Consider the following 22,832-nt stretch of genomic DNA (forward strand, 5'->3'; position numbering starts at 1 on the left):
TACTGTTTCATCAGTCTGTTAGTTTGTAGCATCAGTGTCTGTGCAATGCACCTGTAAAGTTCAGGAATGCAGCTTGCTAATGATGCTAGCTAGTTAGCGCTAGCTTATTTTTAAAAAAATATGGTCACTTTGAGCTTCAAAAAAAAACAAAAAAACAACACAAATTAGAATAATACTAATGTAACAAGGTAACAGTACAGTTATGTCTTCTTCAAGTTTGTTTCTGGAAAAACAGTTATGGCCATGTTACTTTTTACTATTGTGGTCACTTTTTAGTTTTAGCAATTTTGACAAATCAAAAAGGGATTTCCTTCACAAAACACACATGTATGACCCCCTTCCCGCCCAAACCACAATAATGATCCACATCATAGATGTTCCACACTTTACCTATGGGCTGCAATTCAACTGCAGAGTAGCTGAGGTGGAAGGACATAAGGAGCTTTTCCTTGTTGGCTTTAAAACTATTATTATGATTTTCAGTTTGAACTGAAAATGCCCAAAATATATACAGCAACTATCCAGATGACTTTAATATGTTTCGTGACGGATGAGGCTCGGTTTCTGCTAACAAATTATACCTCAGTCTTGGCTATTGAGGGGTAATCCCTCAAATTGTATCCCTGATACTGAAGATCACAGTGTGGTTACATCTGTTTTTAAGTGTTTACATGAAGAAAGACAATCCCAGACTGTCACTTCAGATCATCTGTCACATGTTGCGTGGGTCATTCACTGTATTTTCTCTTCACTCCTTAAATGCCAGCTAATGCAAAGCACCATATTTGGCTCTTGTGACCTTTATTACAGCTGATAGCGACAGCCATGGATGCGATGGAAGCTCCATGTCGGCACAACAAAGGCTGCTTGCTAGTGGAGCTAGATTTCAGATGTGAAAAACGTGATAGCAGGTAAGAGAAAATGACAAGCAGGTATTTTCCTTCACTTATGTGATAATTACCTGCAGTCGACTCCCTTTAGAAAGGTTATCTGAAACACAAACATCCTGGAACAGCTCCAGGAAACTGCACCGGTGCAATGCCGGGGACCGTTTATGGGAGATCAGACATTTCAGATCTTTAAGTGTTAAAAACAATTAATATGACAGTGACACACTTGATAGATAGGCTTGGTAATTATCTACAAATTCAAGCTGCTCTTCTCAGAGTACTAAGGGTTTTAATTAAATTGGGGTTTTTTTTGGAAAATAAAGCAGGTGTAAATTTTTTCTCCAGACAGAGCAGGGTCAAAATATTTCATATAAAGTGTTGATAAGAATCACTGCGAGGCATGCTGTGGCGGGCGAGGATGATCTTATATTTCCAAGGGAAAGGCCAAGCTAGAAATATGTTATGTATAAGTTTGCCTGGATAAAAATAAACATGAAATGAATTCAAGTTTGCATCTAGAAGGTTGCAACAACAACATAAAAAGGCCTCTTTTAAAGAATTCGGTTGATCCCTCTTTTGTTAATTTGATGCAGGCCGAAATTACATCAGATGACAGCATAATCCGACATCATTATCAGCATCAAAATGTGTTTGATGCTGTTTGGCCCGGGGCGGCCGGCATGTGCAGCCTCTGTAACGGGATGATATGGATTACACTTTGCAAACCGACCTTGCCCCCCTCTCATTTTTTATGCCTGCCAGTTGAACGCAGTGATGACCGCGTGCGTTACATCGCTGCCAAATAAAACCCAAATATCCCCTATGATTAAGGTCACTCATACACTGCTCAACAGAAGCCATCCTCTTATAAGCCTCAGAGTGGAAGAAGGGGGGGGGGGTGACCGCTTGGACCTTAGTTAGTCTTGATGTCGTTTTATTGTTTTGTTCCTTCGATGCTGCCCAGGTTCTCTCCGCCTCACTGGGGCTGCCGGTGACAGGAAGAGGACAGTACAGTAATCAAAGTTTTCCTCTGAGTCGGTGTGACCTGTTGTTGGCTTTCATTTGTGTATCACTTAAGAGGCTTAGGCTTCTTCATGGGAAGTTTATCCCTGGATCACAGGGATCTGCAGGGCTCACCGGTCATTTGCCATCAGTATCCCAAGAGCTCAGATTGTTAGGGCTGCTTTATTCTGAAATATGATGGAAATGTGTTGGACTAATTTGGCTTTAGCAGGATTGGCTGAATATTAGTCCACTCATCCAGTGGATTATCCCGTGGCTGCGATGAACGTACTGAACGTGGATAGATCTGTCAAACGCCCAATACAGTATATCTTTTGCTTTTTCTCTGATATTTAGTTTCTTCTGCTCATAGAAGTGCACATTCTGATGTAGCCACGTGACGCCTTTCCATAAAGATGATAGCATTTCTATCCAACACACTGCCTGCAGCTGGCATAGTAAAGCTGTGCAGCATGTAATGCTGGTAATGGTAAGAGCTTTGGGAGTTCTTACCCGGTGAGGTGAGCTTATCTGCACAGACAGCATGTGTATTCATTTAATCTGAGTTCAACATCAGGTGTCAAGTACGATTAGAACTGATGCACATGCATTTGGCAAAATGCTTTTAACAGTATGGATTTCGTGCTCACAAGTACCTCATCAAGCACCAGTTGTGTTGTGCTTTTGCCATCAAATGATTACATTTTAATGAGATGCAGATACATTAGTTGCTAGTACCTTATGACAAAAAACAAACAAACAAACAAACAAAAAAACAGTTTAGGATGAATATCAGGGTTTTTTTTTACTCTTGTCAGGGCGTTGCTCCCTAATTTTGTCTCCTGCTGAAACATTGCTGACCTTCCTGTTGGGCGTGCCATGTTGGAGTGACAGCTGGTGTGATGTAATAACACCCCCTCCAGTAGACAAGTTATAAAGAGCAATATCTAGTTCCATGGATTGAGATAAGCTTAGGTAGATTAATGCTTGGGACACTGAAATGTTTGTTGTATAAAAGCTCTGTTTATAAAACAATGTGTCATTGCCCTATATGAAAAACTGATCTGGCAGATGGCCCGAGTTCCTCCATGTTAAAGGCACTGCTAGTCTATGGTTTGTGCTGCTGTGGCTTAATGGGATTTAAGACTCTTCATTCAAATGAAATATATATAGAAAAACTGGGATTATTTTACAGGCTGTTAATCTCTCTCTCTCTTTTTTTTTTCAAAACTGAGCCTGCCCCACGGTTTTAGCATTCGTGGAAAAGTGGAGCGACTGTGAGTGCTACAATCAATGAACGCTAGAGTGCAGGCGGCCTATCAGCTCAGAGAGCCACAGAGATGCCCTGTGGACCATTTCACTAACGTGAAGCGTGCTCAGTCGATTTGACTCACTTCAGCCCCGCTGCCGTGCCTGCCTTTCCAGAAGCGTTCCCATCCTGCTCCACAACGACAGACACGAGGCTTCGCCAGAGCTTCTCCATCACCGACAACTCACCGCTTCGGTGCCCTTTTCCAGTTTCATCCCTTCAAGCTTTGGCTGCTTGCAACTCAGGAGCGAGGCTTTGGTACCGGTCTGCCTCAGCATCCCGGATCATCCAGCTACTTGCCAGACAAATAAAACTCTGGTGAAAACAATTCTGAAAGCTACAGCAGAGGCGCTTCCGGTTCCTTAACTGAGCGTGCAGTTCAAAAATCAGCACTGCCACCTGATTCCCACTACACATCCCATCATGCCTCACTCCTTCCAGCAGAAAAAAGGTGAGTAAAAAATAGAAAAAACTGGGTGCTGCTGCTGGTTAATGAATGACGATTGTAGCTTTGCTGAAAAGGGAAGAAATTATCAGCAAACTTTTAATTAATTGAAATGTATTTGAAATTTCTGCATCTGTTGAATGCTAATTTACTTTTGTCCATTGTACAAGAGACAAAGATATTCCAACAGGTTAAGAAAGAACATTACAAGCATATAAAATAGCATTTTAGCATTTTGTTAAGTTATCATTATAAACTAAATTCCTTTGTTGGATCTTCTAATTGTATTTAATTTGGCTTCTGAGGTAGGACAAGCTAACCTGACTGAAACTATTTCCCTTTTATTCATCATTCATAAGTCAAAGTAAGAACATCATACCTCAGCAGGATGGCAGACAGCCAAACACTTTGACAGGAAGGCCAGAAACTGTTTGCTAACACCTGTATTGATAAATTTCCATATATCTTTCATGTCAGTCAGTTAATCTCTGAGATCAAATCAATATACTGCTGAATTGTCTGCGCAGCCACAATATGAACAACCATGCAAAGTAACAAAAAAGGACATACAGTGAGTGCAGGTCATGATAAAACAACTGACATCTGATAAGCAAATGGAAGTACCGACTCCAATAAATAATGCCCTCACAGCTTTTATCTGCAATATGTAAAAACATGTAAAATAGACATTTAGCGCAAGCAAAGATGCGATATGAGCAATTTCAGGGACCTTTTTGATTCACTTTTGATTTTCATGCCAAGTGTAGACTCCAAAAATCTTCTCGTGAGTGCACAAAGGACACAGAACAAAACAAAGGTGAGTGGTTTAGATAAATCTATGTTCTGCAAAAGCTAAACTCTTGGGTGTAATGTTTTGTTTTACAGTTAAAAGAACGTTAGTGCTCGGTGCAATCCACACTTTGGTTGGAAAATTTAATTTTCTGTTATGTGGTGATGTGTACTAAGAACTGTTTGTGGTCCCGTGCATGCAGAGCACAGCATCTCTGAAAGTGCAGCAGATATCAAAGGTAGCTGCATGTGTGATGTAGAGCAGATAACAATTATAAGAATGTGTCGAGCGCAGGATCTGTCACAATATGAACTTCCACCTGGCATTTCCTGGGCTGTGGAGATGCTTTTAATGAAGGCACAAAGGGATGCAGTATATGTTAGTGTTACTAACTTTGAATCAAAAATGCATTCACTGCCAAAAAAAGAGAGCCTTTATTTTGAACTCGATCAAATGGTTAATGAGGTGTGACGCTTATAGGAGCAGATTTTTTTTTTCCAGCAAAAATAATCTGTGGGAGTTTTTCTTTCTTTTTTTTCTTTTTTAATCATTCAGAACAAAGAGCTGTCTAGTTTTATATATTAACTGGGTGTGGGTGCTGATGAGGCAGTCAGTGTCGTGAGAAAATGAAACACATTTTGAGAAAACTTGCACATACTTTTTTAAGCTTTGCCTGGAAAAAAAGAGAGTCATGACACTTCCTTTGTTTGCATATTAACATTTGAAATGTAAATGTGCATTAATAAATTATGCATGATATTTTCCTTGATATTTTATTTACCTTAAATGCTGGAATTATCTTCCACTTGAATCCACGTCAGCACCCAGAGTTTTCTGACTTCTGGGGCTTGGTGGGATTGCTTTCATCCCACGTTTCCACGTTGGATTTAAATCCATTTACTGCTTTAACTGGAGGATAGCACATAAAAGCTGACGTAAAAATATAACTGTATACAAATAGAGGCTGGCAACAATGGATGCGGATGTGGACTCTCGACCAAAACATGAGGGCTAATGTCAAAGCTCCTGTGTTTGTAACGAAAGGCGTTTTATATTTGGAACTGCAGTGACTTCCCATATCTGGATTTGAGGTAGTTAAAAATGTATATTAGTCTAACAAGAATTTTACCCAGGACTGCATTCATATTTTAGGAGTTTTCTAGCACAGAAGCAGCAGAGACAGGGAGCTGAAGTGCTGGATGTGTTGAGTGCACTGTTGCTGCTTTGTACGTAGCTCTTGTTGAACTGTGGCCTAGAGCTAGGTGTGTGTAATTCCTGTTTAGCCAGCCCTGTAGACCAGTATCAGCAGTTGGCACTGGATACAGGCGGCTACTTTGACCTGGCAGTGGAAGCAGTGCAACATGTGAGAATTTGATATGGTGGAAATCAAAATTGGGCCGCAGCATGATGGAGTGTGAGGGCAAGAGAGAGGAAAAACCAGCAAAGGCAGAGCTGCAACAGTTAAATGGGGGAGGAGTGGGGGGCGACGTGAGAGCTCAGTCCCCGCTAACAAAACACACTGCTGCGACTGTATCTGTGTGGAGTGAATTTCTACAAACTCATGTTTGCAGCAGTGCTCCCACTGAGTGTTCCCCTTCAGTTTTACTTTTACTTGACAAACGCTTTAGCGTCACTGTGCAGTGGGAGTGAACATTCAGAACATTCACAAGAATTCAACTGGTTTAGCAGCTTTGAGCCCGGACCGTTTACATCCCCGCAAACCTGTTGAAAGGGGAAGATTCCATCAGCACAGTGGAAATACTCTCCAAATATTACCTCTGTTGCCTAAACAGTGAGAACAGCAAGGTTGGAATTAATCGTTCTGAACCTGTGTGCTTGGCATTTTCACAAAGGTCTGTTTACAGTGCATCGCTTTTAACACGAGACACTGAAATCACTGGTTGCCATTAGCTGAAACAGCGTGTTTGTGTTTTCTCACTGTGTCACCAAAGAGCTGAACAATGTCTCAATTACGTCCAATCACAGTGTGAAATTAATATGCTGAACTGCAGAAGCAGGTGTTTTCCAGAGACGCAGCACAGCAGTGCTTCCTCACCCACCGCATCCCAATCAGATAAACTTAAGTTACTTTTCATCCATGCAACATTAAATTTTAATGTGGAATTAACTAAATTGATGTAAAACAGTGGAATTCTGTGCATTTTGATGCCTTTGAGGGGAAAACATTAACCTATGTGCATATGCAGATTTTTATTCAGCATTTCTTCTCTGGTGAGACTCGCATGAGCTCGACTAACTGTAAAACGTATATTCTATACAGCAGATTACCAAAAAGGTGTTCAAATAAAAACAGTTTATTAAGATCAGAACAGGAACAAAAGAAGAACAACCAAATAACTAACACTATTACACTGTAACGCTTCTGTTATATACAGCAAATTACCATACATTAAATAAGCATTAAAATAATTGTATATTGACAACCAAACAACTGATGTTATTATACTGTACATAATAAATAACCATGAATTTACAGTAAGAAATTACAGCGATTTTATTGGAACATTGAAATGAGTTTAACAGCAACTCAACAACTAGCAGCACTTTAAAGCTCGCATTTTTACACAGCAAATTACTGTCATTGTTTTATTGAAAGAAACCGTTTTTTGAGATAATAATAGAAATATAGAAATGACAGATTATGATACCACAGGATTCATATTCTAGGGAGCAAATAACTGTAATTTTCTTACAGTAAGACTCAATTGAAAATATAACAGGCCCATTAAAATAATAGTATAATGTGATCAAAACCTGACAATATTGCATGGCACAGCAAATCATTTTTTTTCTAGTAAGAAGCTGCTTATTGAGGTTATAGTGGGAACATTAAAATAACAGAAAGCCTAAAATGGAGTAGATAACATCTTAGAATCAGCCAAATGTTGTGTCAGTATTTAACAGGAAGATCTTCTGTTTATTTTGTCAGTGTTTAGGTCAGTTTGCATTCAAAAAGCTGATCTTTTTATCTATCTGTTTGGGAGTACAGTGGTTATGAATCCAGTGCACATGCCAGAACACACAGACAAAACAAAAATGCTGCGATACGAGAAAGGAGCCTTGAAAAATTTCCAGTGCACTTCCAGCAAACCAAGATCTACAGCTTGATGCTAACTAATAGGTGTTGTGACAGTAGAGCAGGAAAGGGGGGTCGATTCAGAGAGATGGTTCTTATTGGATCATTACGGAGGGTGGTGCAAAGAAATAAGACCCACTTGTTTACCATTTGAATCCTTGCGCTAAAACTGCCTGTCAGAATGCGGATACCTCTATTAAAATACAAAACTGAATCCACATGGAGATGCATAACAAGGCTTTGAAAAGTAATGTCTGCAAAAGTTGTTTCCAAATTTAACAACTCCTCATGAGCACATGGAACTCGAACGCTTTGCAGCCCTGGGCGTGTGAAAGAAAATGCAAGCCCTCAGATTGTGAAGATAAGTGAAGATGGTAGAGATTGCAGCATGCTTCCACTATTTATTCTCATGTTCCGTGGAAGAAACTGACCCATCAACCAGCAGATGGCACACTGGCAGGAGACTGTTTTCGGTATGTGTGGAAAATTCCAACAAGTTCGACTCTGCAGACTGCATTCCTGGCTCCTCTCGGCTGGCCTTGAGAAAGTCCTGAATCTACATGCTTTGATATGACTAAATTGGAATTCTAGCCTGCCATCACGCCTCTGCTCTGACTATAACCTTAGCATGTAGCTTGCTTAGTGAACTCAAGGTTATCCACATAGGCGCACTGAAGAAACTTGCTCCAAAACTTACTTTTCTTGCAAGTGGGATGATATTTTTGTTTTGGGAATAACACGATAAAAAAAAATCTTTCTCAAAGCTTTTTGGGACCTCGGTTGAACAGTGTAAAAAGTACACTGATGACTATTTAGGAAGCACCCTTTGAATAAAATGCATTTGCAAAAATGGTCATGATCACTTTTTGTCATGAACATATAATAATTGTTCTCCTTTTAGATAAATGTGAACGTCTGCAAGCTCTTTATCTCTGTGATTCTGAGCTGCTGGTAATCTTCCTGTGTGTGTGTGTGTGTGTGTGTGTGTGTGTGTGTATGTGTGTGTGTGTGTGTGTGTGTGTGTGTGCGCGCGCGCGTGCGTGCGTTTAACCTTGTCATGGGGCACCAAAAAGCAACGTTCAAACTCAAGCGTGAGTGCAGACACACGCGGCAGTGTTGTTGCAAACAGACATGATTTCACGTCACAATATGACTCGTCTGTTAATTAAAAAAGCAAAGGGCAAGATTCTGAGCAACGTGAGCTCATCGTTACCTGCACAGGAAGTCTTCTGAAGTGAATTTATTTATTACACCTCATGTTGCTGTAAATCATGCATGCAGTACGGTGTGTTTACGATCACCTCATCAAACGGAGGATCAAGGAAAACGTACAAATGCATACAATAAGATGTGGAAAGCAAACCCTTTTTACTGCCACACTGCAGTCGTGCCACAATTCAGACTTGCAGTAGTGATTGTGTTTTACAAAGAGAAACTTAGTTGTGGACAAATGCAGAAAGAAAAAAAAATGCTTCTGGGATGCATGGAGTTAAAAAAGTGAAACTCAACAATATAAAAAGAAATTCTTTTAAAGAAAGGAACTAAAAAGACCTCTGTAGCTAACAGCATTATCTGTTTGGTGTTACAGTGCGGTTGCATCATGCCTCTCAGAACAAAACTCCACACTCACATCTTTGCTGACAATGAACACTGAAGTTGGCAGAAATTTGCTGTGAAACGAGACAAAAGTGTGCAGTTTATGAAAAAAAAAGTGAGGCAACCTCCGGGCCTCAGGCTTTTGTCAGTGGGCATTTCTATTCAATGACCTATCATGCTCCAAGTATAGGCAATGATACGGCTTAGAGACGTTTCACATTGTGTCAGAAGTGTACAAGATTTTTTTTTAAATGTGCAGCTGTTACCGGTCGGTCAGACTTGAATCACTGTCACAGCCTGTTTATATTGTCTCTGAACGGCGTGGTGCTCAGACAAAGGAGCCGAGACCCAGACGTCACGAACGCTTGTTTAATTGTACAGCCTGAAAGAAGATCAAGGATTAACCGATAAACTGTTCATAACGCGATAATACACTCTCTATCAGTTCAGACGGGGGCATATTGATCAGCCACTCAGCACTGTCTCTCTGTCCTCTGTAAGTGGGTCATTTATTTTTGCTAGGAACTGGTTGAATAAAAGTTTGCCAAGGATTTGCAGTAATTATCTCTTCCTTCTATAGCCGGGCACAGCATGGGGCCTTGGTAAATTACACATCTCTCTCCGAACTCCTGGATGGTTTATGGCCGTGCATTATGCATAACTGTGCTGGAGCGCCTTAAACATCCCCCAAGTGGATTGAAATAAAGTTGACGCTGCTCTTTGTTTGGAGCTCAACATAGTCTTTATTTGGCAATGCTGAATCGGAGATTGCTGTAAAAGCGCGCGTCTTAATTATTTTGGAGACTTTTCCCCCCCCTTTCCCCAATGGTTTGTGAACACCTGGAGTGTTTTTAGTGGGATGCCGGATCCAGATGGGCGGATGCTCGGGCAATCTACGGGGAAATGATGGTTACAGAGTGTGTCGCCATGCAAAGGGTTAATAAAAAAACAAAGAAAGAAGGAAAAGAAAAGGAAACGCAGTTTGTTGTTCGCTGAATTCAGAGGTAAAGGGCTGTGAAAAAGCAATCTGTGGTGTCAGATATTTTAAAACTATTTTCTCTCAGAAAAATTTGACCTGTGGACAGTTAGAAAAAACATGTAAAATAACTCTGAATTTTATACAAATGCATTAAATTACAAAAATTTAAAAGATAAACTACAAAGACTTTATCTAAAGCTAGAAATAAGGAGATAGGTACTGACTGTGCAGATAGCTTTATTAATAAAATACAAATCCACATAACACAGCTGTATGTTCCACTAAAATGGATCTTCAGTCACTCTTTGCCCTTTAATATTTACAGTAAATGCAGATCAGATGCATTATTTGAATATTTAATCAGTACTACCCACTACATATCTCATAAAACACAAGAGAAACCACAAATGTGAATTACTTGGAGACTTGTGTCTCTTCTTTCGAGGAGGCATAAGTCTGTTATTCATTCGACCTAATATTTCCAATAATTACTGTTATTTTGTGTTATATTCTCCAGCTCAGCAAATGCTCCTTCTGTGCCAAGGAGTGAACGGGATGAGAAAAGACGGGGAATCCGTGGTTTGGAATCACCACAAGCAAAGTTTCCAGGGTGAGTCACTGACAGTAAATGCTAGCCCACAAACTCATGAAATGAATAGTACTTTTCAGTTATTGGCATCCCCTATACGAGACACAGAAGCCAGCTATTAGCGAGTAATAAGCGCATAAACTCACACCACTTCTACCCTCGATGTAGGGATGTAACAAATCTACACACTTGGTTCTAGTTTCACGCAGACGCCCAAGTGCTGCTGCTGGTTTCAGATGAGGAAAGCACCAAGTAAAACACACTTCCAGTAGGCTGAGGAGTTTATTCTTGCCCAACTCTGTGAAATGATGCAACAGGGAGTACACATGCCTTAAATTAAAAAAAAAAAAAAAAAGTAGAGTGGGGGGAAGAAAATCACAGCAATGCATTTAATTAATTTTCCAGGAATCTTTCACTTTGCATTTAAAGTGTGCACATCACCTGACAGGCATCCTCCCCTTCCCAATTAATCCCAGTAATCCAATCAGAAAAACAGGACAAGTACATGCAGCATGAAACAGAATACAAGTTCCCCGTCTATAACATTATAATAGCGCCAAAAACACACCACCTATGAGCCTGACATCTCACCTCCTCGCATAATTTAAAAAGCGTTATTAAAAATATAAATGCATTCACTCCTGTGCAGTCTTCTTCCTCAGCTCACCTCATGCTTTCTGCAAGTTTCCTACACAATCTCAAAGTTCATTTACCGAAGCTCTCAATTACTAGCAGCTGTTTTAGCGTCAATCCGCTCAGATTCACCTGCTTTTAGAGCAAAAACCAAAAGGCAGAGGCAGTGCAAGAAACCGCTATGCGCGCATGAGAATATCACAAGAGAAACTCTCAACCTACCTAGTGAAAAATCTGATTAACTGACAGAAAAAAACAAAAAAACAAAAACAAAACAAGTGGCATCCACACTGCTCAACAGGCTGCCTACAGTACTTGTGAATAATAAATCTATCGAAGCTTTCCTTTTGCAACAAACCCCGGTGGTGACTCGATGTATTCTCCGTCTATGTGGTCACAGCAAACCTGCAGGAAACCACAAAGAAAAAAGAACCGTGGACATGGAGAGGAGCGAGCCTGTCCGCATGGGCCTAATTAAGAGGGCTGTCTGTGTGCTGTACATGTACGGTCTGTGTGTTAAATGCGACGACGGGCAGCCAAACGATGCGCTGCTTAAGTCATGGAATATAAATTAGTTCTGAGAATTTCGGGGGCCGGGTTTAAGGAACTGGTGACGTCGCCTGCTCGACGTCCTGTGACTGCGGATCGAACCAAAAGGCGGGGGATGTGGCTGCTAAATGTTCAAATTTTTTAAAAGTTATACACATTTTTGAGCTTATTTAAACGCTGCTTTTAGGTTTTCTCGCCGTTAGAGCCGCCTTTCGTGAAAATCGGAGGGATATCTGCTCTGGAAACGGGTTGTTGTAACTCGCAGTTCGGGAGGACCCTCTCCCCTGCCCTGGGAGAGTGGTACGGTCCGGGGCTCAAATTCCGAGAATTGTGCTCGTCTGATTCTTAGAACTGGGGTTCTTAGAAGTGGTGATGCAAGAAGTTTCTAGGAAAGCGCTACCAGGTGATTTTTTAAATTCCATATTATTTTTTTCTGCTTTAATTTGGCGCGAAGTTGTTATGTGTTATTTGTTGCTGCTGTTTTCGACATGTATGCCGGTGCTTTGTGTGCTTGTTGGGCTGTTTGAGGGGCTGTGACATCGCGAGCGGCTGCTGCTCTCAGCCCGGTCGCGCGCTCGCAGTGAGGCGGCGGGGCTGAGAGCAGCAGCCGCTGAGCTCCGGCTCGCGACGCTCGCGCTGACAGCCCGTCCTATCAGGAGGCTGTAGCTACGGCGGGGCTGGATGAGCGTGTGACGCCCGGAGCTCGCGTGAAATCAGGTGTCCGGGCGGTTGCGATCGCTCTTGCCCTGTGATTCACTTTGAGTGGGCTCGCTGCGCTGTCACACGAACTTTGCTGGCAGCGTGGCAGCCGCAGGTTCTCAGCGTTTTTCTTTTTTCCTCCGCAATTTGCTCTAATGGAGCGCAAAGAGCTGCGCACAGCAAGCCCCGCTGTTACCGTAACACTGGAGCGGAAATATTAGAGTTGGAAGGTGTGTATGTGTGTGTGTGTGAGAGAGAGATTGTGTGTGTGGTTTTTTTCCGCGGCAGAGGCTACAAGTTGTCTCTCATGTTTCCACTGTGACAGCTCGCTGCATGATAACCAAACTACGCCGAGTTGAGATCTTTTCACCCAGACGTGCGCAGTTTCGGTTGTGCAGTAATTTACGCGCAGTCTGAGACGAGAGACCTGAGAAATGAAAATAAAACTATAGATATTTTTAGATTTAAAAATAAATACAAATGCGTCCTATCACTGAAATTAAGTTTAAAAGCTGTGATACTCCTCGGAGGTTTTCTGTTTGACAGGAGGAGGGGGGGAAGTACTGAAGAAAGTACTTCATGATTGGCCATCAGTCACTTTAAGGTGCATTCTGTTCTGGTTCTATTTTCGGACGTGTCTAGTTACACTGAAGTAAATATCCGGTTATGAGTCCCCTGCCGTCTCGTGAAGCCGATTCTTCCTTCAGTTAATTAAATGTTAGTTTTTTGCTCTCGTGCAGTAATTGACCCAGAAATGCGCTTAAAGACATGCGCTGCGCAGCGCTGCGGGGCTTCACCGGTTTTACCACAGCAAACAAGTCAAACTCTCACTTGTGTTACCCTCCCAGCTGCACCGGTGTGAGTTTAAAAAAGTGCCATGGTGAGGACATCTTGCGGATGAATTTAAAATTTGGAGGTTATTTGTGTGCCAACAAAGTTTAGAGTAATAACTTAGTCAATTCGCTTTTATTTGTACAGCTGCGAATGCGCTGAAGGAGAGCCCCAACTCTGATACCACATTGCCCATCTTACAGCTCATTAATGCGTAATACGCAGGTGTTTGTCTTAAAAATGTACAAGTTTTAATGACCAACATGAACTTTTCTCTTTCTGTGGAGTTTATTTACACCGTGCACATTTATATCGTCTGGAGGTCTGGATGCTCTTAAAATGCTCACGTGTGCGAAGGAGTTTATTGCATTGAGCTGTTAACCAGAGGTTCAGAGAGAGAAAGTGAGGGGGAGAGAAATGACTCCAAAGGAAGAAATTTAAATGTCTAGACAGTGTTTACTTAATAAATGGCGCCGCCTTCTGGTGATGTGCGTGCTGCCTTCGGAGGATCGTCAGTAACTTGAGCCCAAGTTCATCTACTTGAAGCACACATACTCTTTGTGGCACGGCAGCCAAATACAAGAATATTTTATTTAAACTTGCTTTATTTTTTTTAAAATAAGAATAATCTTTATGCTTTTGCCCTTTTTTTTTTTTGCAGAACTTGACAAAATGGCTTGCGCAGCAGACAGCTGCATACAGTTCACGCGCCATGCAAGTGATGTTCTGCTCAACCTGAACCGGCTGCGCAGTAGAGATATCCTCACAGATGTCACTATCCTGGTCAACAGGCAGCAGTTTCGTGCACACAAGACCGTTCTAATGGCTTGCAGGTGTGTGAAACTAAAATCAGCGTTTGTGCTGTTCTATTTCTTTTGAACAAGCGACTGATCTTTGCATGTCTGCTCCTTTCGTTTGCTGCAGTGGGCTGTTTTACACTATCTTCACTGACTCCCACAAGTGCAACCTTAGTGCTATCAGTCTGGACCCAAAGGTGGACCCAGAGGGCTTTGCCATCCTGCTAGAGTTTATGTACACCTCCCGTCTCACACTAAAGGAGAGTCTGATCATGGCTATCATGAATACAGCCATCTACTTGCAGATGGACCACGTTGTAGACACCTGTCACAGATTCATCAAATCCAGGTGGGTGGAAGCCAGTTTTGTTTTGTTTGTGTTTTTTAAATTGCTGATAAGAATAAATCCATGGTTGTGAATACCTCCATGTTTACGGCATCCTCGTTCTCTTCACAGTGATCCGGCTGCCAAGCTGCCTAGAGATGAGTTTCTGGTCAGTCCCTTGGTTTTACCTCAGGATGTCCATGCTTACAGAGCCCATGATGTTGTTGACAGTTTGCACAGCCGCGTAGCTCCATTCAGGGACGGGAGACCCTACGGTTCAAACATGTTCAGCGGGGTCAGCACCCCCAGCAACTACCATCTCTACGGGCAGTTTCCCATGCCAGGATTCCCCTTCCCTCTCTGCAAGCTGGCCGATACCAAAAATGCTTTTGCTGACCTCTCAAAGAGCAGCATCCACCACAAGCACTGTCCTCCGCATGACAGCGGCATCAGGGCAGACTACAGCAGAGCCATTGGGACAAACTCCTCCGGCATCATTCACTCCACCACCTATGCTTCCAGGGAGGTAGTGAGAGACGATGAGATGAGGAAAGAGAGCCACGAGGGGGTCAGCCAGTCTATCGGTTTCAGCACAAGGAAGCGTGCATTTCCCATGTTGTCCCTTGAGCACCAGAAAGACTTGGGCAAAGAGCACGCACCTCAGGCCGAGGAAGATCTCATCCATCAGCACTATCCCCTGGGAATCTCCGCTGGACGCAAGAGCCTCATGAGCAGCCCGCAGAGCCCCCTCAAATCAGACTGCCAGCCCAACTCCCCGACAGAGTCCAGCAGCAGCAAGAACGCCAGCCTCTCCCAAGCTGCTGGAGCGCAAACGCCACAAGGCACGCAGGACCCCAAAGCTCGCAACTGGAAGAAGTACAAGTTCATTGTGCTGAATCAGAGCGCCAAGGAGGACAAGGTGGGGTTAAGGGATCCTGGGCTTCACTCACCTCAACGCCTCGCCCTGCAACCCTACCTCCACCCCAACGACTCGGAGAACCTCGACCCACAAACGACGAGCAAGAGCAACAGCGAGGATCTACCAGTACCCCAGGCTAGTCGTCTCAACAATATCATTAACAGGTGGGTTTTTGTTTGACACGTACACATCTGCATGCTTTAAACAAAACAAGGAAATGTATAGTTGAGGTGATTTAAATGACACACTGGGCAGATTTTAAGATTCTTTGAGCACATAAAATTTCTTTTTCTTATAAGAAAAAACAGGCATGAAGTGAAATTCAGTGTTTGTAAATATCAGGCAGGATAGTTGTAGGATTTTTATTTTTGTAATAAAATTTATGTTGGAAGAATCTGATTTGAAATGTCTGACTGGTTTAGTTTTCGATTTTGTGTCTGCAGTGCGCTTGAGGGGTCTCTGAGGAATGGCGATGGCCACCCTCCACACTACCTGAACCGCCTCACGTGCTCGTCCTGTGGCTCTCAGTCCCCGCAGCACTCGGAAGTCTGTCCCAACCACTCCAGGTCCCGTCTATCAGAGGAAATGTCAGAGCTTCATTCAGAATATTCAGACTCCAGCTGTGGTGAGTTGTTTTTTTTTTTTTTCACCTCCAAAATGAATCTGAGCGCTTTCGGAGCACAAGTCAACATCAGATTTTTCTCTTAAACAGAAAACGGCACGTTCTTCTGTAACGAATGCGACTCCAAATTTGCTGAAGACGAAGCTTTGAAACAACACATGCTTCAAGTACACAGCGACAAGCCATACAAGTGCGACCGCTGCCAGGCTGCTTTCCGCTACAAGGGCAACCTGGCCAGCCACAAGACTGTCCACACAGGTAAAAGCAATTCACGAGTCTCATTTATCTAACTCATCGGCTTTAGAGGCTGCTGAAATCTAAAGTGCTGCTTCTTGTTTTCAGGAGAGAAGCCGTATCGCTGTAATATCTGTGGTGCTCAGTTCAACAGACCAGCTAACCTCAAGACTCACACTCGCATCCACTCAGGAGAGAAGCCATACAAATGTGAGACGTGTGGAGCTCGTTTTGTACAGGTAATTAGACCCTTACATTATTTTTTTATTTTTTTTTTAAACTCAAGAGTGTCTTACAAAAATTTTTCCCTTTCTATTGTGTTATCAGCTAATCGTGCTAATGCTCGAATCTAAGCTGTAATTATGGGCAGCTGTAATCATATTTAGCTAGACAGGAGTGCCCATAGACGTGCTGATATAAAACATGTGATGTCTGAAAAGTTTAATTTAAGTTTCACTCCCACTTTTTTTTTTTTTCTTCAAGGTTGCTCATCTGCGCGCTCATGTGCTGATCCACACGGGCGAGAAGCCATACCCATGCGAGATCTGTGGAACCCGCTTCCGTCACCTGCAGACGCTGAAGAGCCACCTCCGCATACACACAGGCGAAAAGCCCTACCATGTAAGAATGATACTTTAAAGTTAGGAACCTCCTGAGTCGAGTCCAACCAAAGCGAGTAAAAATAACGCTGCTGCGCTTTCTTTTTCAGTGTGAAAAATGCAACTTGCACTTCCGCCACAAGAGCCAGCTACGGCTGCATCTTCGACAGAAGCACGGCGCCATCACTAACACAAAGATCCAGTACCGTATGTCCACAGTAGACATGCCCACTGACTTGACGAAAGCATGCTGAGCCAGATGAAGGAAGCAGCTTAAAGGAGGCAATCTTGACCTTGGCATTTATGAACCCCAACTTGTACAATCATCCAAAATTGTAGTGCCACACTGTGTTTATTAGACATGTAAATTGGCTGTGTATGCCATTCTAAACGGGTTTCCACTACATGTGAACGTAGAGCCACATGGCATCCTAGTCACTTTATTGTTTCTATATAGATATAAATATATATATGTATGTGGGGAGTGTTTTTAAGCTTCGAAGGTACGTATATAAAAAGCTTTATTTTGTTGAGAAGGATGGAATGTAAACAATCAGTTTTTTTGAAAAAAACAGTATTTTATATCAGAGAACTTACTTTTCTGAAAGTATTGAAAATTTTGACGGGTGGTACATATATTTTAAGATAATGGGATTTGCGGCTGTATAGAGTTGTCTATACATGATTTTTATGTAGATGTACGTACATGTTGTCAAGTTGCCATATTCACGTGAGCGGGGAATTAAAAAAATAAAAAATTGGATTTGGTGTAAAACATATCAGATGTCTGCTGCTGTCTGAGGATGTGCATGAGGTACTCTCTAACCGGTGTTGGGTTCTGGCGTGCACGAAGTGGGCAACTGCATAAATATTGTGACATATTGTGTAATTATATCCGTGGGATTGCTCTCTGCGGGCAGAGCCAATCTAAGTGTTGAAATGCATTTCAAGGTACTGCTTTGTAACGACCAAGAAAAACATTTTGCTTCAAATGTATTCGTATAGGTGTGACTTCTGTTGGTTGATTTGTTTTTCATAAGTGAAGGTTTACAGTTTTGCTCATTGTTCTAGATCCTACGGTAAAAGTCGTGTAAATGTTGAGGTTTTTTTGTTTTTGTAGATACACTGTGTATTCAATGTGCCTTTCTCTATGGTGACTGAATTCCTCTCCATTCAGCCCAGCTCTGTTAAGGTACAACTCAAGGACGCCACTTGTCCTAGATCCCTGTTTGTGTGTGAGCGTGTGAGTGTATATTTTTAAATGCTCGTCACCAACCTTTGAACGTGCAGACTCATCATTGTAAATCTTCAGGACTTGTTTTCGGATTGGATTTTTTTTTTTTTTTTTTTTTTAAACTGCATTAAAATTATTGTACAACGTTATAGATGTATGAATGTAAAATAAAGGTATTGGATTTCTATGTATTAACTCAAGAGTGAGCTCTTTATTTATTTCACTTTGTGTTCATGAGGAATGTCCCTCGATCTACGGGCACACAGATTTGACTGGTGTTCCTGAAACACCGGGCTGAAATTAGATGGTGATGGCGGCAGTAAACTTAATCGAAAGTATTCACCGTGGCGTTTTCACGTAACATTTCAAACGATTGTACCTTCCACTCTGGTTACAGCCACAGACTCGAACAAAGAGAATGAAGAGATGATTTCAACCTTGTTTTTGGCTTTTGAACTCTTCTAAATAGCCGTGTATTATCAGGGTCGGCTCAGCCAGATTTTTCCATCTGAAACCAAGGAAAAAATGAAAGCTGTCAATAACTGAAACACTCATTTACCCCTGACACTTTCACTGTTTAACCCTGAAAGTGAACGAGTCGCTGAATGTTTCTGTGCTATAGTCATTTTTTTTAAAGTTAATTTCTGCCATGAATTCATTAGTACTGTATACCTCTCCTGCAAGCTTTTACTGGAATTAGGCCATTGGTGTTGGTGGTGCAAGGATCAGGGGAAGCTGTGTGGGAATATGCTTTAATTTTATTGTAATTTCCCAGTTGTAATCACTACAGTTTGGTACTCCTGTGAAACACAGCAGACGGACAGAAACAGACGTACTGCTGCAGGAAGCTTGATGCCCAAAATGCTCAAGAAAACAGCAACAGCATGAAGAGATCAGACGGACCAACTCCTTTTTGCATAATTTTTTTTTTTTTTAAAATGACCATTAATGACATTTAAATATCTCACAGCATGAAAGCCATTAAAGTATTCTTCTGCAAAATGTGACAGGCTCATTTCAGTCAGCTCGGTAGCTGGAAGGACAGATCACAGCCTGCAGCAGTTTAATGTCTGCGACATGGAGTAACAGAAACAAGCACCGGTACCCTGGATGTTTGACCACTTTGATTATTCACTGGAAAAAACTTCAAAAATTTTGGCTTTAAATTGTGCTGCTTTGAGTGGGTCTAAATCTTTTTGGCTGCGGTTTTTAAAGCAGAGCTTAAATGTGATCGTCAGCCCTGAAAATCTGTCGTTGACACTCCAGTACTCAAAAATACTGGAATAGAAAAACAGTTCTTCAGCAGCAAAAACTCAAATCCTCCAACATGTCACCAAGATCATCCTAAAAAAATTAATAAATCACAAACGTCATGAAAATATAAATAAAATAATGTTTATTTCCAAGAGGCATAAAAAAGCCACAACTTGATAAGCAAAGCGTGCCTGTTATCATCAACATGAACATCACAGCAGGTTTCCTCTCTGGACTCTCTGATTAGTTTATTTCTATATAAAACCAAAATAAAGGGATCAAACGACAAAATCTAAACCGTCTGTGAGGTTAAAAAACAACAAGAAAACAAAAACTGCAAATGATTGATCCCCAGTGTCAAAGACACATTTTCAGAGACAAAGAGAGGCTGCACAAACTTAACCCAAAACCAGAACTACCCATTCATTGTTCCCCTTACCCCCCACCCCACAGCCCCGTCACTGCTTCTGCTGCATGGCTTCTTTCCGTGCAGCGTCCTGCAGCAGCTGAGTGTCCACTTCGTCTGCCGGCAGCTGAACGTAACGGACCACCGATCCACGGATGAAGCAGTTTTTCACAGACAGCTGCAGCAAATGAAAACAGTGTGAAGACAGACAGCCGTCACTCGGTGCTGGAGCTGCTGGTGAGCTTTAAGGAGTGCACATTCAAGGACTTTCCTAATGTCCGAACTCTGATTTTATGCAACTTTTAAATAAGGAGCTAAAGTTTATACTTATGTTCTTGATGCTGTATTATAATAACAACAACACGGGGAAAAACATCTAACCTTTGTTTTTCCTCTTGACCTCATTAAAAACTGAGCAGCAGCAAATGGAGCTCATATACATGATGAAAACAAAGCTTTGTGTATAATAGATGAAAAACATAATCAATGTAAAAGATATTTGTGTAACTCGGGAGGAGCTGTTGTCTGTGTGTCTTTTTTGGGGGGATAATTGAGCCCCTAATTATTTATCATGCATCATTCTGTGTGGAAAACAGAAGTCCAGTGCAAATTTTCACCGCTGGAATATTCATCGAATCAAAAGATTCATCAGGTAGAAGGGCAGCATCTCTACATTCTCACATACAGCAGCAGAGAATGTAATTTCTTTTACTGGTTGTACAGACCTCTGTAGCAGAACCTTAAAAACCTTGTAAGTACACTGCAACAGCCTTTTTTTCTGTACACTGTAAAACTGTAAACACCTGTTTAGCAGCAACAGCCTCATCTGTTTCTCTAGTCTTTTTTTCCCCCTGTATGAAATGTGGAAAGTCTCCAGAAGCAAAACTTACCATGTGTGGATATTTCTCCGGGTCTGTGACGCTGATGTCTGTGAGCTTAATGTTCAGGTACTGAAACACGCAAGCAGAGGACAGCGATGTGAAAACGGCATTTTAGTGAGCAATCATGCAGAAATGTAAAAACTGAAAAGCTTCCGTTTGAAAACAAATGAATTATTTCCAACCTGGTCAACAGAATGAAGCGTTCCACAGATGCTGAGGAGAGAAACACACATTCATGAACATGACTCTGTTCACAGATACAAACCAAAATTGCTCAATTAATCTTTAGATTATGAGGCTTGGGAACAGCTCATCGGTATTTGGGTGGAATTTACAGTCAGGTGTGCCCAGGTGAAGCAAACACGACTTCTGAGGTTTTCTTTCTGACCTCAGGATTTCCATGCCAGTTATTGATTAATTTATGGGTATTTAAACATTTATTTCCACAGGTCTGGGTGGTGAAACAATAAGAATTATCACCAAAATATAATATTTTTAATACATCTATGTTTTGTCCACATCTTCAGTAATTTGCACATATTTTAGAAGCTGTACTGGAAACGACAGGCAGCAGCACAAACCTGTTGTTTCATTTTAAAACCGTCACTACTGACAGGCATCAGGACCCTGCTCCAGAGTTTAACCCCGAGAAGGGAACAGTTTGTGTTCAAGAAATTCTCATTGTAGTTTGTTCGATCTACTCCGTCTATGAAAGAAAGCTCTGATACCACCACTGCAACACGGAAACAAAGCAGACAGGTTTGTGACCCTGATCTCACAAAACATTTTATTCTGCTTCACTTTTATCCGACATACAGAAGTTGAAGTAATGTTAAAACAAATGTAATTATGCAGCTGTGACCTGACAGGCTGCAACCTGGATTCAAATTCTTGCGTTAAGCTACATTTAGTCCAGTTTCAATCCTGTTTGAAGTCACTTCAGATTTTATTCAGAAAAAAAATCCACATCATCTCCAACAAGAAGTCAACCACAACAATCATTTCATCAGTCATCAGTGGTGATCAGCGTGACCAGTTACAAGAAATAAAACGTTCTGTGTTTAAGTCGACAGTTTCATGCAGATTAGTTCCATTTAAGCAGTGACAGCTACGGTAATACGTAATAAATATTTCAGTGCTGAGCTCATAATGAAGACTCAGAGCCCACTGATCGCTGTCTAAGGCCTTTCACTGATGACTGATTTCAGAAGTGCATAACATAACGAACTAACCTGGAACTCTAACCTCACAAACTGAACAACCACAGAGTAAAACACACAGGAAATTTTGTTAGCTTGACTTTCTGAGAATGTGTATGACTGAGAGTGAGCTGTTTGTGTTGGATTATTCTTGCAGAACTCAATAAAACGGAACTAAAGCTGAGAAGTATTCAAAACTGCTGCAATGAAATGAAAACTAATTTAAAAAAATCAATATTCAAATTGTGACTGTAGGAGCGCTGCTGCGACTATCAACGAAGCTCCAAACAGCAATCGCCGACCAAACAACAAGACCGGAAAACAGCATGTTATGTGAGCGAATTGAACACAAATACTAACCTCAGGTCATTTTTGAGCTCCACCACGACGTCCTTCCCCACCAGCGACTTGAAAAACGAGTAAAAAAGCTGCGGAGCAGAAACACATGCTAACGTTAGCTGCACGGTTAGCGTGGCGGCGAGTTGTTGTTGGTTTTTTTTTTTTTAAAGCTGACAGAATAAAGGTTACAGAGAAACACCGAGGTGTGCTCGGGTCAGAGGCTCTCTCCTGCCGCACCTATCTGCTATAAACTCTACAGAAAAGTCATAATTTTCATCGTGATTCCTTACCATTCTTACTGCTGCCTTTTCCTAGCGGCGCGTCGCCTGTCGATGACGTAACAAACCCTTAATATTCCTCAGACACACCAGGGTGTAATTACTAAAGTTCGCCACAAAGAGGCGACAGAGCTAAGCTCAACGTTCATGCATGGGAAACGTTGCTTGCACCGTTGTTTATCTAATTGTCTTAATTTTATTGCGATTTCCCCAATAAATAAATAAATAAATAAAAACTTCATATGAAAATATATTTCAGTTAAATAAAATAAAATATAATTTAAAGAGACTATAATTTAAAAAAGCTTAACACTGTCAGCTGACATTAAACAAAAT

General features: G+C 41.6%; 2 protein-coding genes across 5 annotated transcripts; one reads left to right on the forward strand and one right to left on the reverse strand.

The window, feature by feature from the left end:
• The first annotated feature begins 2,851 nt into the window (after positions 1-2,851).
• On the forward strand, positions 2,852-19,667 carry bcl6aa (BCL6A transcription repressor a). Of its 4 annotated transcripts, XM_085151560.1 has the most exons (10): positions 2,852-3,652; positions 10,626-10,718; positions 14,071-14,242; positions 14,334-14,555; positions 14,664-15,614; positions 15,894-16,075; positions 16,163-16,330; positions 16,415-16,545; positions 16,790-16,927; positions 17,016-19,667. In XM_085151560.1, the coding sequence occupies exons 1-10, from the start codon at positions 3,625-3,627 to the stop codon at positions 17,157-17,159; spliced, it is 2,229 nt and encodes a 742-aa protein (XP_085007686.1). In that variant the 5' UTR covers positions 2,852-3,624; the 3' UTR covers positions 17,160-19,667. The 4 variants fall into 4 exon arrangements, with proteins under 4 accessions (XP_085007686.1, XP_085007688.1, XP_085007689.1 ...); XM_085151562.1 differs by lacking the exon at positions 10,626-10,718; XM_085151563.1 differs by having other exon boundaries at positions 2,853-12,808.
• Positions 19,519-22,624, reverse strand: smx5. Its single transcript, XM_085151564.1, has 5 exons — positions 22,509-22,624; positions 22,240-22,307; positions 20,863-20,893; positions 20,690-20,749; positions 19,519-19,977 (listed from the first exon to the last, which is right to left on the reverse strand). The coding sequence occupies exons 1-5, from the start codon at positions 22,509-22,511 to the stop codon at positions 19,852-19,854; spliced, it is 288 nt and encodes a 95-aa protein (XP_085007690.1). The 5' UTR covers positions 22,512-22,624; the 3' UTR covers positions 19,519-19,851.
• Positions 22,625-22,832: the final 208 nt, after the last annotated feature.

Source organism: Neolamprologus multifasciatus, chromosome 23 (assembly GCF_963576455.1).
Source record: "Neolamprologus multifasciatus chromosome 23, fNeoMul1.2, whole genome shotgun sequence".
Lineage (NCBI taxonomy): Eukaryota > Metazoa > Chordata > Actinopteri > Cichliformes > Cichlidae > Neolamprologus > Neolamprologus multifasciatus.

Bases quoted from the DNA above. Each gene is read 5' to 3' on its own strand.
- bcl6aa (XM_085151560.1), top strand. From the start codon at position 3,625: ATGCCTCACTCCTTCCAGCAGAAAAAAG. The intron at 10,719-14,070 runs GTGAGTCACTGA...TTTTTTTTGCAG, and splicing joins CCACAAGCAAAGTTTCCAGG to AACTTGACAAAATGGCTTGC. The intron at 14,243-14,333 runs GTGTGTGAAACT...CGTTTGCTGCAG, and splicing joins ACCGTTCTAATGGCTTGCAG to TGGGCTGTTTTACACTATCT.
- smx5 (XM_085151564.1), bottom strand. The intron at 20,894-22,239 runs GTTAGTATTTGT...TTCTCTCCTCAG, and splicing joins GAGCTCAAAAATGACCTGAG to CATCTGTGGAACGCTTCATT. The intron at 19,978-20,689 runs GTAAGTTTTGCT...CATTTGCTGCAG, and splicing joins CGGAGAAATATCCACACATG to CTGTCTGTGAAAAACTGCTT.